The 15,773-nt window shown below is 37.5% G+C and overlaps 1 protein-coding gene across 3 annotated transcripts in view; it reads left to right on the plus strand.

Moving 5' to 3' along the window:
• Nucleotides 1-15,773, plus strand: part of SUPT3H (SPT3 homolog, SAGA and STAGA complex component) — a 496,390-nt gene that overhangs the window by 414,459 nt on the left and 66,158 nt on the right. For all 3 annotated transcript variants that reach the window (XM_008262999.5, XM_008262998.5, XM_089333878.1), the window contains one exon: nt 2,351-2,461. In XM_008262999.5, the coding sequence (XP_008261221.1) occupies nt 2,351-2,461 (111 nt within the window). The remainder of the gene's footprint in view (nt 1-2,350; nt 2,462-15,773) is intronic.

The raw sequence follows: 15,773 nt of genomic DNA on the forward strand, positions 1-15,773 counted from the left end.
TTCAGCTGAAACAAAAGATTTGGAATGAGAGTTGAGAAAGCTTCCAAAGAAACCCTATGCACTTTTATATCAATGCCAAAGTTAGGGTTAAGATAACTTAATTTGTGTTATTGTGGGCACAGCAAGTATGCTATTTACAGTATTGTTGGAATAAAATTGAGAAAGATACCCTAGAGTAAATTTCTTTTCAGCCCATTTCAAATATTGTTAAAATAATAAAAATAAAATCCGTGTTTTTACATTTTAAGTCTTATTTCAAGTTCAGCTTGGGTAATTAGCAGATCTTTTTGTTTTGCAGGAATTTTTAAGTTATTATACTAGCTTAGAATAGGAAAAGCATGCTCATGGTATAAAAAATATATTTTAAAATCCCAGAAGGTAACAGTGAAGAGTGATGTCTCCCCTGACCGTGTCCTCTGGCTGCTCGTTCTCCCTCCTAGGATAAGCACTGCTCCTGACTTTCGGTGCATCTCTGTAGAGATATTCTGTGCTTAGAATGAGTGGATAATGTTTTGTGTTGTTTTATTTTATTTTAATTTTTAATTTTTTTGCATCAGTAGTTCTTTTGTTTTCATTATTAGAAACCCCATTACAATGTGGAAAAATGCATCCTTGTGACATCAACAACTTAAAGGTTTGAGGACAGAAGTGCTAAAAGACCACAGTTTTTGTGTATTTTTGAAAGTAAGTTGGTAGGGGCTGGCGTTGTGGTACAGTGGGTTAAGCCACTGCCTGTGACACTAGCAACCCTATTGGAGTGCCAATTTTTGTTTTGTTTTAAAATAGCTGTTACCATAAATCACTTCATTGGATAACCTCGCATTTTGTTTGCATAACATATCCTAGAAATAGCTCCATAGGTGTGTGTATGAAACTGCTGCACTTTTTAAGTGGATCTTCCAGTTTATATATCTCTGAATAGATACAATTTGTTTAACCAGCACCTCGTTGATGAACTAAATATTCAAGATAGATAGATAGATAGATGTAGATATATAGATATAAGTTTGCACCCGTGTAACATAGCTGTAGGATAAATTCTTCAGAGTCAAAATTTGCTTGGTCAAACAGGTTGTACTTTTTCATTTTGGTAAGACTTTGCCAAACTGTTACCCATAGAAGTTATTATCCAGGGACTTGTATTCCCTATAAAGAATTATGAGAGTAAAAATCATAGTATTATCAGAAAAATTATAGTGATTATAGTAATTATAAAAATTAAATAATGTTAACTATGAGACTAAAGATGAGTTTTGAATCATACTTTCAGTGCTCTGCAAGCTGGTTATTTTTCTCCCTTGAGTCTATAAGGTTGATGGCCTGGCATTTGATGCCTACTGTGCTTTAAACTAAATTAGCTCACTATTTCAGGAATGCAGAGGTTCCTTCTTTGCCCTTAATTTAAATAATAATGTTATTATTAGCTGATATTTATAAAGCACTGTTCTGACACATGTATCTCAACTCAATTTTCACAGCAATCATATGACAAATTACAATTGTTATTCCCAAATTGCAGATAAGGAAGCTGAGGCCCAGAGATGCTACATGGCTCGACAGAGCTAGTAACTGATCGGGCTTGGATCTAAACCCAAAATATTTGGGAAGCAGCTGAACCATGAACTGTAATGTCCCTGTTAAGCATTTTAGTTTTTTGAAAAACCATGTTACACTCAAATACATACAAGTCTGTCATTTTTTGAATTGGTATTCATACTCTCATTGCAAATAATCTTTCTCTTTCTAATGTCTTTTTTGTGCTTTCAAGCCTGCCTTTTATACATGAGGCAGATTAAAATAGAAAGCATTTGATTTTTTGTGTGTGTTGACAACACCTAGAAAATGAGGAACCAAGTTGAAATGGTCTTTAATGACAGCCCCCAGTATGATAAATAAATGTATAGCAACTTTACAGTTCTCATTTTAAATTGATGACCCTCAGGTTATTTCAGAAATATACCCGGGAAGCTCCCAAGAAACATTTATAATAATAAATGTTTAAACTTTAAAAAAAAAAATAGCTTCCTGTGGTTCTTTCAACACGCTCCGTGACACTTTTCATCTGCATGCAAGAGGCTCTATTCTCCTATACCTTGACGTGCAGGCTTAGGTGAAATATTGTGGGCATAAAAATTGCATTTGGTAGGTCTGCTCAGAAGAGGTCATGTAAAAGTCATCTTTGATTTGTTAATGGATTTTTTTTTTTAGATGTAGTATATGGCAGTGGTGATGTGCGTCCTAAGGGGGAAAAAACGGTCCATGTTACAAAGGTTTATTTTCATATTTTATGCACTACAGTTCTGTTGTGTGTTTTTGATTTAGTAACAATTTATGTGTTTTTCTGTCACAGAGCGCTGCGGCCTGTGGTGTTGAGGCTCACAGCGATGCCATCCAGCCCTGCCACATCAGAGAAGCTGTTCGACGCTACGGCCACAAGATTGGCCCCCTTTCCCCATTCACAGTACGTAATAACAGAGTTATAGAAAGTTATATTTATAATCTCAAAGAATTTTGATTTTCAAGTGGTCAAATGAAGAAGCAATGGAATTGTTGAAAGCAATTTGTGGCGACTGTAATTTTGTTGTATAAAAGTGGCATAATTCTCTTGGGAAATAAAAGTCATTTCTGTCTCTTTTGGAAGGACACTTTTTTCTACAAAATATTATTTTCTTTCAATTACAAATCAAGCTTTTTTTGTAGGGGCTTATATTTTCTATTTTGCAAAGCTCAGGTTTATAGAACTTTTTTGTCAAATTATATGTGTCCAAATATTGCTAGAAGCATTTTTTATTTTAAAATTGGTTAGATTGGCATTACCACTTCTATCAGATGTCCTTCTCCTAAACATACTTTGAGTTGGAAGAAGAAGAAATGACTTTTTTTTTTACTGGCTTTGAACTAGGCTGAAATGCAGACAATCTTTCACATCTTCAAATAATTTGAAAGCTTATAATCAGGGCTTTGTTTTTTTAAATGGAGAATTAAAGACTTGCCATTTCAAGAGCCTAGAGAGAGCGCCTAAAGAGAGATGTATGTGTGTGCGCGCGCATGTGCGTACATGCATGTGCTTTAATGAAATGCTCATCTGGGGCCCTTTAAAGAGAACTTTACTTCTATTAATAGAAGTTTCTTCAAATCCTTCTCTGTATGTGGAAACGATTTGATTCTCAAAAGTAATGTTTGATTTACATAACCAAGGAGTAGTAGAATTTATGTTTCTTAATATTCACTTTGGTTGTAGCATACTAATTGCTGGAATATATATTTATAACATCATACATAAACAAAGAAATGAATAAATACATAATAGCTGTAACATAGTATACATTTATACCTAACAGTGGATTTTACTATTATTTGTTTAGAGAAATAATTTCTTGTATCTTATATCATCTCTGTGTTTCTCAGAGTTTAAAGAGAATGCTCTCTTTCTATGCTTTATTCTAATTAGTTGTTCTTAATTGTATGAAATCTCAGGTAGCAAGAATGTGCTTTATAACTGTCTTGGAAGCTTTTTATAATGATGGTGATTATTTTCACTTTGCTTTCCTATTTAAAATTTGTCATATTATCATAAAAATATGATTTTAATACTACTGTCTAAAGTAATATATCAATGGCATAAATACTTTTAGGGTCTAAAAGAATGAAATCAAGTATCCTGTTTGTTTTTTCCTACATAACAAGAGGAGCTATTTTAAGCTATAGGTCAAAAGGAAAATGACATTTAGAAAAATGTGAGATGATGAAAAGTAAAAAAATTTAAAGTTAACTAAAATGGAAAGAATCAACTTAGCAAATCCATAGATAAGGAGCCAAATAATGGCCAATAGTTTGGGGCTGTGGAGTAGAGAGAAAAGAAAAGGGAAGCAGTAGCGATAATAATCTAGACAGTAATTAGAGGATAGCAAAGAGAGATATATTTTGGAGAAGTAGCAAAATTGCATAAAGGAAAATGTGTCTAATGCAAGGGGAAACCTCATAATCATGAAGTCTACAATATTTCCTCCAAAGGAAGCGGTGGATGCTTCATTCTGCAAGGTGTTTGTTTTTAAATAGACTCACCAGATTGCTTAAGAGTCACCTTGGTTGAAGATACTGTGTGTGTATATGAGTGTGTGTGTTTTATCCCATATCCAACCTGCTATTCATGTATTTCTTTTATAGGGCTGTAGTATATGGTTGAAAAGTACTGTAAACTAGGTTCAGTGTAGTCTAAGCTATTTCTATCTAACAAACATGTACCAATATGCTTTTTTAAAAACTGATGGGGAAGGGCATTTGGCACAGCCGTTAAGAGGCAGCTTTGGTTGCCTGCATCCCATATTTGAACTGTCTGGGTTTCCTGTCCCTGCTTCACTTCTGATTCCAGCTTCCTACCTGGGAGGCAGCAGGCAGTGGCTCAAGTACTTGGATTCCTGCCACCCATGTGGGAGACTCAGATGGAGTTCCAGGCCCCTTGCTTTGACCTGGCCCCATCCCAGCTGTTGCCAGCACTGGATGAATGAACAAGCATCTTTTCTCTATGTCCCTCTCTTTTTGCATTTCAAATGAAATGAAAAATAATTTTTAAAACTACGGTACAATTTGTAAATGTTCAATTTAAACAGATCTGGAAAATTGACTAAGTAAGCCATGACTTAGATGGTTCACTTAGCCAATACCAGAGCAGACAAGCAAATCAACAGCAAATGGTAAATAACCTGACCTTAGAGGGACACCCAAGGTTTTAATCACTCCTCAGAAAGCTCCAGTCCATTACCTGCGAGTGTAAGAATATGCCCAAGCTGTGCGGCTAAATGCTTAATCCATTTAATGTCATAAGTGATACCATCAGGGAGACGGTTTCGTGGTATAGATTACAATACATAAATTTCCCTTTTATTTCTCACTCAGATTTTTGTACATATGCAAGTGGTACAATCAGCATATGTATGGTAGGGCTGGTGCTGTGACATACCAGGTAAAGCTGATGCCTGCAGTGCTGGCATCCCATATGGGCGCCGGTTTGAGTCCAGGATGCTCCACTTCTGATCCAGCTCTCTGCTATAGCTTGGGAAAGCAGTAGAAGATGGCCCACGTCCTTCCAAGACCAGGAAGGAGCTTCTGGCTCCTGGCTTTGGAATGCCAGTACCGGCTGTTGCAGCCAGCTGGGGAGTAAACCAGCAGATGGTAGACCTCTCTCCCTCTCTGCCTCTCTGCCTCTCTCTGCCTCTCTCTGCCTCTCCTTTCTCTGTGTAACTCTGACTTTCAATTAAATAAATAAATCTTTAAAAATTATGTTTGCAATGTGTAATAAACCAATCCATGTAATTAGCATTTTTTTGGTTTGCAAAATTTTAATGAAAATTATAAAATCTTTAGAAGTGAAAGATAACAAAAATGCTGTATATCAGAAATTTGCATTATGAATTGTACTTTAAGTAGTATTCTGAGAAAAATGTGTAGCTTTAAATAATTACAATAGAAAAGAAGTTGTGCAAAGTGAATCCAAGGAAAAATAAGGAATAAAATATTAATGAAAGAAAAATACAATAAACAAGATTAAAAAGTCAGAAAGCTGATTCTTTAAAAATATAACACTTGTCTCTTGTACAAACTGTACCTAAATGTAAGCAATGGATTAATGAAGAAAAGTTTCTTTTTTTAATTTTTTTAACTTTTATTTAGCAAATATAAATTTCCAAAGTACAGCTTATAGAATACAATGCCTTTTCTCCCCCATAACTTCCCTCCCACCTGCAACCCTCCCAGCTCCCACTCCCTCTCTCATTCCATTCACATCAAGATTCATTTTCAATTCTCTTTATATACAGAAGATCAATTTAGTATATATTAAATAAAGATTTCAACAGTTTTCACCCACACAGAACATAAAGTGTAAAATACTGTTTGAGTACTAGTTATAGCATTAATTCACAATGTACAACACATTAAGAGATCCTACATGAGGAGTAAGTACACAGTGACTCCTGTTGTTGACTTAACAATTAACAAATTGACACTCTTGTTTATGGCATCAGTAATCTCCCTAGGCTCTAGTCATGAGTTGCCAAGGCTATGGAAGCCTTTTGAGTTCGCTGACTCTGATCTTATTTAGACAAGGTCATAGTCAAAGTGGAGATTCACTCCTCCCTTCAGAGAAAGGTATATCCTTCTTTGATGGCCCGTTGTTGCTACTGGAATCTCACTTGCAGAGATCTTTCATTTAGGGTTGTTGTTATTTGTTTTTTGTTTTGTTTTGTTTTGTTTTGCCAGAGTGTCTTGGCTTTCCATGCCTAAAATACTCTCATGGGTTCTTCAGCCGGATCTGAATGCCTTAAGGGCTGATTCTGAGGCCAGAGTGCTGTTTAGGACATCTGCCATTCTTTGAGTCTGCTGTGTATCCTGCTTCCCATGTTGGATCGTTCTCTCCCTTTTTTATTCTATCAGTTAGTATTTGCAGACACTAGTCTTGTTTATGTGACCCCTTTGACTCTTAGACCTATCAGTGTGATCAATTGTGAACTGAAATTGATTGCTTGGACTAGTGAGATGGCACTGGTACATGCCACCTTGATGGGATTGAATTGGAATCCCCTGGCACATTTCTAACTCTACCATTTGGGGCAAGTCAGTTTGAGCATGTCCCAAATTGTACATCTCCTCCCTCTCTTATTCCTACTCTTAATTTAACAGAGACCACTTTTCAGTTAAATTTACATCTCCTTAAATATTTGTCATTTCTTTGTGTTGGGAATAAATCTGCCCTTTAAAAATGAAAAAAAAAAAAAAATCTCCCTTTAAGGTGGGATCAAAGTGCAGACTTTGTCCCAATAATGTAGCCACCCTGTCCTGGGTCCTACATAGCTCCAGCTGCCAAAAGGAGGAACTGAGGGTGAAAACGTCCATGCCAAGGGTTGCTGATGTTTGCTTCCTGAGGTTCACCCCGAGTACCTTAAACGGTATTAAGAGTGCAACAGGAACACTTTGTTGCCTAGGCTTTAGCCTCAACTCCTGAAAGTAGAAGACTGCCTCTATAGTAACCAAAAATAAAATCTAAACTTTCATATAGAAGGTGAGCTTTCTTACCTCTAACATGAACTTTTCTCTGTGAATTAAGATGCCAGTGAACAACCATGTGTATTTATGAAGCAGAGGCTACATCTGTATAGCATGTCATTCCAAATCCAATGTTGATATATATTTAAATATAATATCTCATAATATAATATAATATATATTTATATAAATATAATATCTCATGTAGGATATCTATAACTTGGTGCATATGTATCCAATTTCCAATAATTTTAAACTCATTTGGAGAATTAAAATAGGAGTGAACATTTAGCACAACAATTAAAACATTGCATAGGATGCACACATCCCATATTGGAATGCCTGGATTTGTATCCCAACTCTAATTCCAATTCCAGTTCCCTGCTAATGCACACCCTGGGAGGCAGCAGTAGTGGCCCAAGTACTTGCATTCTTGCTACCCACATGAGAGACCCAGACTGAGTTCTGAATTCCTCACTTTGGTCTAACCCAGTCTAGGCTATGGTGGGCATTTGGGGAGTGAGTCAGCAGATAGAAGATCTCTTTCAATCTCTCTCTCTCTCTTTCTCTCTCTCTCTTTCATCTCTATTCAAATAAATTTTAAAAATTTTAAAGTTTCAAAAACATGGCCAGCATCATGGCTCAATAGGCTAATCCTCCACCTGCGGCACCGGCACCCCTGGTTCTAGTCCCGGTCAGGACGCCGGATTCTGTCCCGGTTGCCCCTCTTCCAGGCCAGCTCTCTGCTGTGGCCCAGGAGTGCAGTGGAGGATGGCCCAAGTGCTTGGGCCCTGCACCCGCATGGGAGACCAGGAGAAGCACCTGGCTCCTGGCTTCGGATCAGCGTGGCGGCCATTGGAGGGTGAACCAACGGCAAAGGAAGACCTTTCTCTCTGTCTCTCTCTCTCACTGTCCACTCGGCCTGTCAAAAAAATAAAAATAAAAAATAAATTAAAAAATAAAAGTATCAAAAATAGCCATTTGTTTACATGGGAAATTGATTCTAGCATAAATCAAACATACTTAAAAGTCTGCTTTTAGTGAGCCATTATTCGTCTTCTACTATATGATAAATTATTATCAGAAATAATTTTATACCAAATTTCAACATGATCAATTTCAGGAATACAATGCATTATATAAAGAATTGTGAGTTCTTGACCTTGTGAATAAGTTGATATAAGTTGCTGTGGTAAGTGAAGGAGAGGAAGACAGTATTAACAGTACTTAGCACTGTAGCTGTTGCTGGGGTGGGCAGTAATGGCTTGAGCATTAGGCATCTGCCAGTCAGCTGTGGGCCTTCATTGATGAGTGTCACAGAGACACAAACATCCATCCCCATTCACCCAGTCGTAACAGTACTGTCTTTAGTATTTTGGTTTCTTTTTCTTCTAGGTTCTCATTTATTTTCAGTCCTATAGAGAACATCAGGGAAGATATACATATCTGAAATATTTAAGTAATTCTGCTGAAGTTTAGCAATTAATTAGATTAAATAATAGAACCGTGGCTAAGATTCAGGGCTCCAGCCCCCAGAAAATGTATACTTTTGCAACTGTCCCCACCCCTGTCTACATAGTTTTCCATGTATGTTCCTAAAGACCTTTAAGAAAATAAATTTTACTTTTTGCTTCTTCTTTAGTTTCCTGTAGTAATTCTAAAAATGACTTCAGAATCTAAGATTTGTAGTAGTTATTTCACAGTGCTAATGCGACCAAGAGTGTCCTGTGTGATTTTCATCTTTGCCATGTTATGTGGTCCTTTTACTCATAGTGGCTGATAAAATGCAAGGGTATGTTGTGTGGAGATTAAGAACTTTTGTAAGCCGGCGCCGTGGCTCACTAGGCTAATCCTCCACCTTGCGGCGCCGGCACACCGGGTTCTAGACCCGGTTGGGGCACCGGATTCTGTCCCGGTTGCCCCTCTTCCAGGCCAGCTCTCTGCTATGGCCAGGGAGTGCAGTGGAGGATGGCCCAGGTGCTTGGGCCCTGCACCCCATGGGAGACCAGGAAAAGCACCTGGATCCTGGCTCCTGCCATCGGATCAGCGCGGTGCGCCGGCTGCAGCGGCGGCCATTGGAGGGTGAACCAACGGCAAAGGAAGACCTTTCTCTCTCTGTCTCTCTCTCTCACTGTCCACTCTGCCTGTCAAAAATTAAAAAAAAAAAAAAAAAAAAAAGAACTTTTGTAAAAAATTATTTTCTCATTGATGTGAGAGACAGGAAGAAAGCTCCCACCTGTCATTAAGAACTTGGATCCTGGAACCAAGGTTCATCATGTGTTCAGATCCCAGCTCTGCCACTTACAGCTCAGGATCCTCATCTATAAAATGAGGGTCAGAACTAAACATGCCTCATGATAGGATCTAAGTACTATGAACCTGACATGCTCTTACTAAATTGTATTAGTGACAGTGAAGTCCCTCATTTATTGTACACTAAACTAACTCACTTGATTCTCAGAGCAACCTTATGAAGAAACTAACAGATTTTAATTAGGTTGGCCAAGTTCACATATAGCTAGTAAATAATTGTGTTTTTCCTTTATTTTTATTTGATAACTAATGATATTGAATGTATTTAGTATATTTCCTGGCAATTTGTATTTCTTTGATGTTTTTAAAAAATTTATCTTATAGCAGAGAGAGAGAGCCCCCATCCTCTGATTCACTTCTCAAATGCTAAGGGCTGTGAAGTGAAGCCGAGAACTAAGAAGTGAACCCAGGTCTCCCACATAGGGGGCAGGGACCCACATACTTGAGCCATTACCACCACTGCCTCCCAGAGTCTGCAAACTGGAATCAGAAGCTGGAGGCAGGAATCAAACCCAAGTCTTCCAGGGTGGGACACAAGTGTCCTGACTGGAGTTGGAACTGCTGACTGCGCACTCCTCCTCTGATTTGTGTAATATTCTGCCAACTTTCTGTGGGTTACTGGTAGACTTATTTTTATGTATTTACCAATATATATGAATTTTTAATAGCTCATAATTTTTTAAATTTTTAAAGCCATTTGGAAATTATACAGTAAAAACTTTTGTCAGGTTTGTTGCAAATATTTTTCCCAGTTCTCTATTTATCTTTTCAATTTTTTTCTAATTTGATATTCTTCTCAATAGATAGAATTTTGTATAGCTAGATCCACCAGTATTTTCCTCTACATATTTTACATTCTCGTGATTTAAAAAAATGCTTCATGTGAGATTAAATATGCATCTATGTTTTTAATTTTTAGAAAATTTTTATTTAACTATAAGTCTCCCTGTTTTATCAACATATAATGTGAGAGCTTTTACAGTATGAGAACTAAATATCAAAAAATTAGTAAGCTATCCTTTTCCTATTATAACTATTTTATTATCAAATTATTATTATATTAGTATATTTAATGTCCTTCTGTTTTCTATTCGGTATTCCTTCTAGAAATATTGGTAATATTTCATATGTATTACTTGAGAAAAGAACATTGAAAATGATATTGGGACCCAAAAAGATGTGAAAAAATATACATAACTTCATCTGATAATCAACTGGCACTTAACTGCTTGAACATTTTCTTTTCACAGTCAAAAACTTCAAGTGTTACTGGTAAACGTTTCATAAAAATTATTCCTTTTTTGTTAACAATTTATTTATTTGAAAGGCAGAAATCAGAGAGAGAAGGAGAAAGAGAGAGAGAGAAATCTTCCATATGCTTGTTCACTCCCCAAATGGTCGCAATGGCTGGAGCTGGGCCAGGTGAAGCCAGGACCAGGAACATCTTCTGGGTCTCCCACATGGGTGCAGGGACGCAAGGACTTGGGCCTTCCTCTGCTGCTTTTCCAGGTGCATTAGCAGAGAGCTGGGTTGCAGGTGGAGCAGCTGGGACTCGAACCATTGCCCATTTGGGATGCTGGCACTGCAGGCAGAGGCTTAACCTTCTGCTCCACAGCACTGGCCTCATAAAAATTATTCTTAAAATTTACTTTTGCAAGTTTGAGGTAAAAGACATTTTAAATATTTATGATTATTAAACATTTGGGTTTTTTTTTTTATCCCAGAGAAAATACCCTGAAAGGTAAGCCACTGGTCCACTCCTTGTCTGTCTGATGGAAGCTGATCAGACATAGGTTTTATGTAGATCTTCACTGTTTACAAGCAGTGGATGGTGTCCATGGCTACCTGCTCTGAAGTTCAAGCCCAGCTCTCAATGGGAAGTGCCATAAATGGCTGATATAAAACCAAGTCTATAATTTTGAAAGCCAAAGAAAGGAAACTGTTCACTGAGTGTGATGACATAATCCTATGTGTAATACCTAAATCTGTTTTCATTTCTCCTGTTCTTCACAGTAGAAAAATATGTTAACCCTCTGAGCTTGCGTGTTATCAGGTCTCTTCCTATTAAACTAGAATAGTGAGACAATAAAAGTGCTCATTTAAGCGTGGTTATATTCACCTAAATAATACCTTATGTGCGTCTCTATAAGCGAGTCATTTCAGTATCCACTCAGCTGTCTTAATTACTGACACAGAATCATAGCATTTTAAAGCTGCTAGGACTTGAGAGAGCCAGTTAGTCTTGGCCTCAGAGGTCTGTGGCGTAGTACATGACAGAGCTAACCTAAGACATCCTGACTCCCTATTTACTGCTTTTCCACTGTGGCCATTTACTTGGATGTATATGTATTTATTAGGCCACGTGAGGGATATTCTCATGGAGTTAATTCTTCAGGAGTGTTCATAAGAGACTAATAGGGATCAACAATATAAAATTGTCTTCAAGAAATACATTAAATTTTAAAAACAAAAGAGATGTAGCAGTTTGCTTTGACTGTTTGATCTATATGAATTTCACATTCATAAATAATACTTACATCATGAACACATTAGATTTGTCTGCATTTTATGTGTTCAACGTAGAAAATTAAATGTCATAAAGTATTAGAATTTTTTCAAATGTAAATTCCAAGTAGGAATTGGGTAGAATTTGTAAGTATTTGTATTTTTGTTGGAAATAAGAAATTTTCAGTGAGTACTGATGTAGAAATCATTATTCATTGGAACCAAATGCCTTTTTGCAACCATAAAAACAGCACATTTTTTCTCCCCCAAATCTGTAACTTTTCATTAGTTTGATTTTAATTTTAAAGTAAAGGGGGCTAAATTCACAAAACTTACTAGATCAAGTTATATTATATTGTAGATTCAATTGAGTAACAAAAACTTCATATGGTTCTACTAATAACACTATACAATTTAGGATTATCCAGAGACAGTATGTTGGAAATGTGGAAATAAAGTAGAGGAGTTGAGAGAAGATTATTGGCTTTTGAGACAAGAACTGATTAATCAAATTATAATTTGCATAAGAGCTTAAAAGAAACTTTTCATCTGCATTGTCTCCCATCCAAGTGCAAACGACCCTGCTTAGCTTCTGAGATCAGGTGAGATCTGGTGCGTTCAGGGTGGTATGGCCTTGGACTGCATTGTCATATTTAATCCTCACAACAACACAGCAAGATCAGTGTCATTATCCCACTTTATAGATCTAAAAACAGAAGTAGAGACTAAGTAACTGACTTAAGATCACATAGTAGGTAGCTGAGCTCTTTCTGTGGATAGGAGCTCAACAGCATGTGGTTCACTGGTACTGTGGGCTTCCATGAATTTTCAGCAGTCCTGCCTGCTAAACACTCTCAGTACAGATTGGCCCATGCTCTTAACTCTTTAGATGGCTTCCTCCTAAATGCAGGAGATAGCATTTCCTAAACAGTATTATATCAAAGATGAGTACTCAAAGAGGTGTTAAATCTGTATGTTATATATGGAAGATCACTCTTTTTTTTTAACTTTTAATTAATGAATATAAATTTCCAAAGTACAGAATATGGATTACAATGGCTTCCCCCCCATAACGTCCCTCCCACCCGCAACCCTCCCCTTTCCCACTCCCTCTCCCCTTCCATTCACATCAAGATTCGTTTTCATTTCATCATACACATGCATCTCAACACGTCGTGTAGGGTAATTGGACTGCCTTAAACACCAAAAACAAAGCAAACCCAGATTCTCAGATATAACTTCTTAATTATAAGATATTCAAATATAAAACAAAAGACAATAATCTTTATTTTGAGTAACATGAAAGTTTTAATGGACATTCAAACCAAATATCTGTGAGGCCCCTAGAATCCTAGAATTTTCAGGAACATAGTTTGAAAAGGAGAAAATCAGTCTTCACTGTTGGGGGGTGGGGAGGATGGTTGAAGTAGCAATGAAATACAGTAGTCCTAGTCAGCCCTGGGGCTTGGGTGTGAGGCAAGAGGGCATTAAAAACCTTCCTGATCATAATGTTTTAAAAGGACTACATCTTGAGGTTTAAATGTGCTGTTATAGTTTGTGGATCTTTGCAATCTTCTAGAGGAATAGAAATAGAATGGAAAAATCTTTCGAGTGACTCCCAGAAGGAAAATATCTCCCTTTAAAAAAAATGAATCACAGGATTCTTTTCACTCATAACTTCATAAAAGCAACAGAAGGATTAGTTGGGAGGAACTAAACTAAGTTGCTATTTCTAAATTTTAAAATTATGCTCTAAAAATGGCATGAAACTTCCTAAGTCTGTGAATAAACAAGAAGATTGTAAATATTCAGTTAGACATAACAACTCATTCAGTGTATTAAATTGCTGATGTTGACCTAGCAAAAATACCAATCTTTTAAAATTAATATTTACATCTAAATTAAGTGAATATTAGAAAATAACACACTGTTTTTATTAAAATAGATTCTTTATTTATCATTACCAGAAACATTAAACATTCATAAACATATTTTGTTTAAGTGAAATGTCTGTATACTGTTTTATTGATAGTGTGACAAAAATCCCCTCCAAATACCCACGATGAGAGCCTGTTGAACTTGAGTTGATTTGCTTTTTGGTGATTTATTAAGTAGTGTTACATACTTTAGTCAACAGATGTAATCATTGAACCGTCATTTAATTTACTGATGTAGTTGCAAAGTTAATCCCACAACATAATAAGTAGATTGTTTTAAATGGGCATTTACACCTTCCAGAAATGAAACTGATATCTTACTCTTATTATGCCCAACATATATTTAAGGCTATGAGCAAGGTAGGAAAAACATGCAGGAAAAAAATAATTATGCCTTGTTTTCCTGCCTGGTGTTTTAATTATGATTTGATTTAAACCAAATCCCCTAGGCTGCATATGCCCAGATCAACTGTTCCACCCCCACATGCCACTTCTACATGACCCCAGGCTGCGAGAAGAGAAAATGCATAGTCCATGTGTCAGTCAGATGTTGCTTCTTGCCCTGGCACCTGGCTAGGCTCTCCAGCCTGATTAGAGTGCACTTGCAGTTCTGGGCGTATGCCCAATATGTGGTGTAGGCTCTCCAGATCGGGAAATATTTTGACTGATTAGTTGGCAGAGATCATGGGGATGGAGCCCAGTGTCAGGCTGCGAATTTGCTAGGAGCATTCGAGGTGATAGCTGGGCAGCTGTGTCCCTGGGTGAATACTGGGAGGGAATGTTTGAGTTGACTCTGGTTCCAGAGGTTCACAGCCTGGCCTGCAGGTTCCTGTCAATTCCAATGCAAACACTTGTGCAGATTTTATGGTTTCTCCTAGAGAAATTAGAGACTACATTTCTGGCTTGGATTTTATTCTGCATTCCGGACTTAACCCCAAACACCCATTTCCCTTCTCAAGACTAATTAGGTAAGAACCTACTAAGTAAATAAGTTATAGTTGACAAACATTCCTCATCCGCGCAGGCATTCAGTGTCGGAGAAAAAGAACAGAAAGCCAGCTAGGGCTCCACACTGCGCTTCTCTTTAAGGGCATTGCCTAAAGACAGTATTAAGGGTTGATCCTCAGGTGGGTGAACTAGGTTCACTTTAGTTTTCAATGGCAAGCAATATTTGTTACCCACACAGCCAGCTCACAAACGGTCAAAATCATGAGGCAGCAAGGCAAGAATGTACCACTGTGAGTCAATCTGTCACCCAAGGCTGCTGGAAAAATAATACAGAGTGCATGTGTTCCTGATTGGATGAAATCATATTTACATACAACAGACACCTGGTTTCTGAGGCCAACCCAGGCAGTTAACAGTCCGTCAGACAGAGGCTGTATGCACCCAGCTGAACCCCACATGATTCAGAAGTAGGACTATGTGTCCTGAAATCCTTATAGCTCTGATATCTCTATTTATTCATTAAGGAAAATCTGCCAGTCATAGTATTAGAAATATGTTGGGATGGGGCATGATATATGGCAATAAGTAGCCAGGTGCTTGCGATGGGGGCTGTAATTGAAAGGTAGGCAGAATGCTGGGCGGCAGAGAAAGGAAGGCATAAACTGCCTGAGGAAGTCAAGGACAATCTGTAGGGTCATTAACCTTTGAACTGAGTTTGTAAGACAGAGGAGAAGAGCATGAGTAACAACATTGAAAAAAAATAGCTCAGGCAGGAATAAAATAAAACAATACCAGAGACAGAGTTAGGGAAGCAGCCTGGCTGCCCAGACAGTGGGGAGGCTCTAGGTCTAGGCCCATCAAGGAGAGGTGAAGCGTCACAGGCCCCATGTGTCTTCTTGGGAAGGAGCCAGCTCACCTAGGCCTTGTGGTGTAGGACAGCAGTCATCAAACTGTAGGCCACGTGAATCCCACACTGTTTGTAAAACAGATGACGAAGAGCTTTAAGTGTTACCTATATATTTAGTAGAT

This window comes from Oryctolagus cuniculus, chromosome 5 (assembly GCF_051225735.1).
Source record: "Oryctolagus cuniculus isolate XC-2025 breed Fujian yellow rabbit chromosome 5, ASM5122573v1, whole genome shotgun sequence".
Taxonomy (NCBI): Eukaryota; Metazoa; Chordata; class Mammalia; order Lagomorpha; family Leporidae; genus Oryctolagus; species Oryctolagus cuniculus.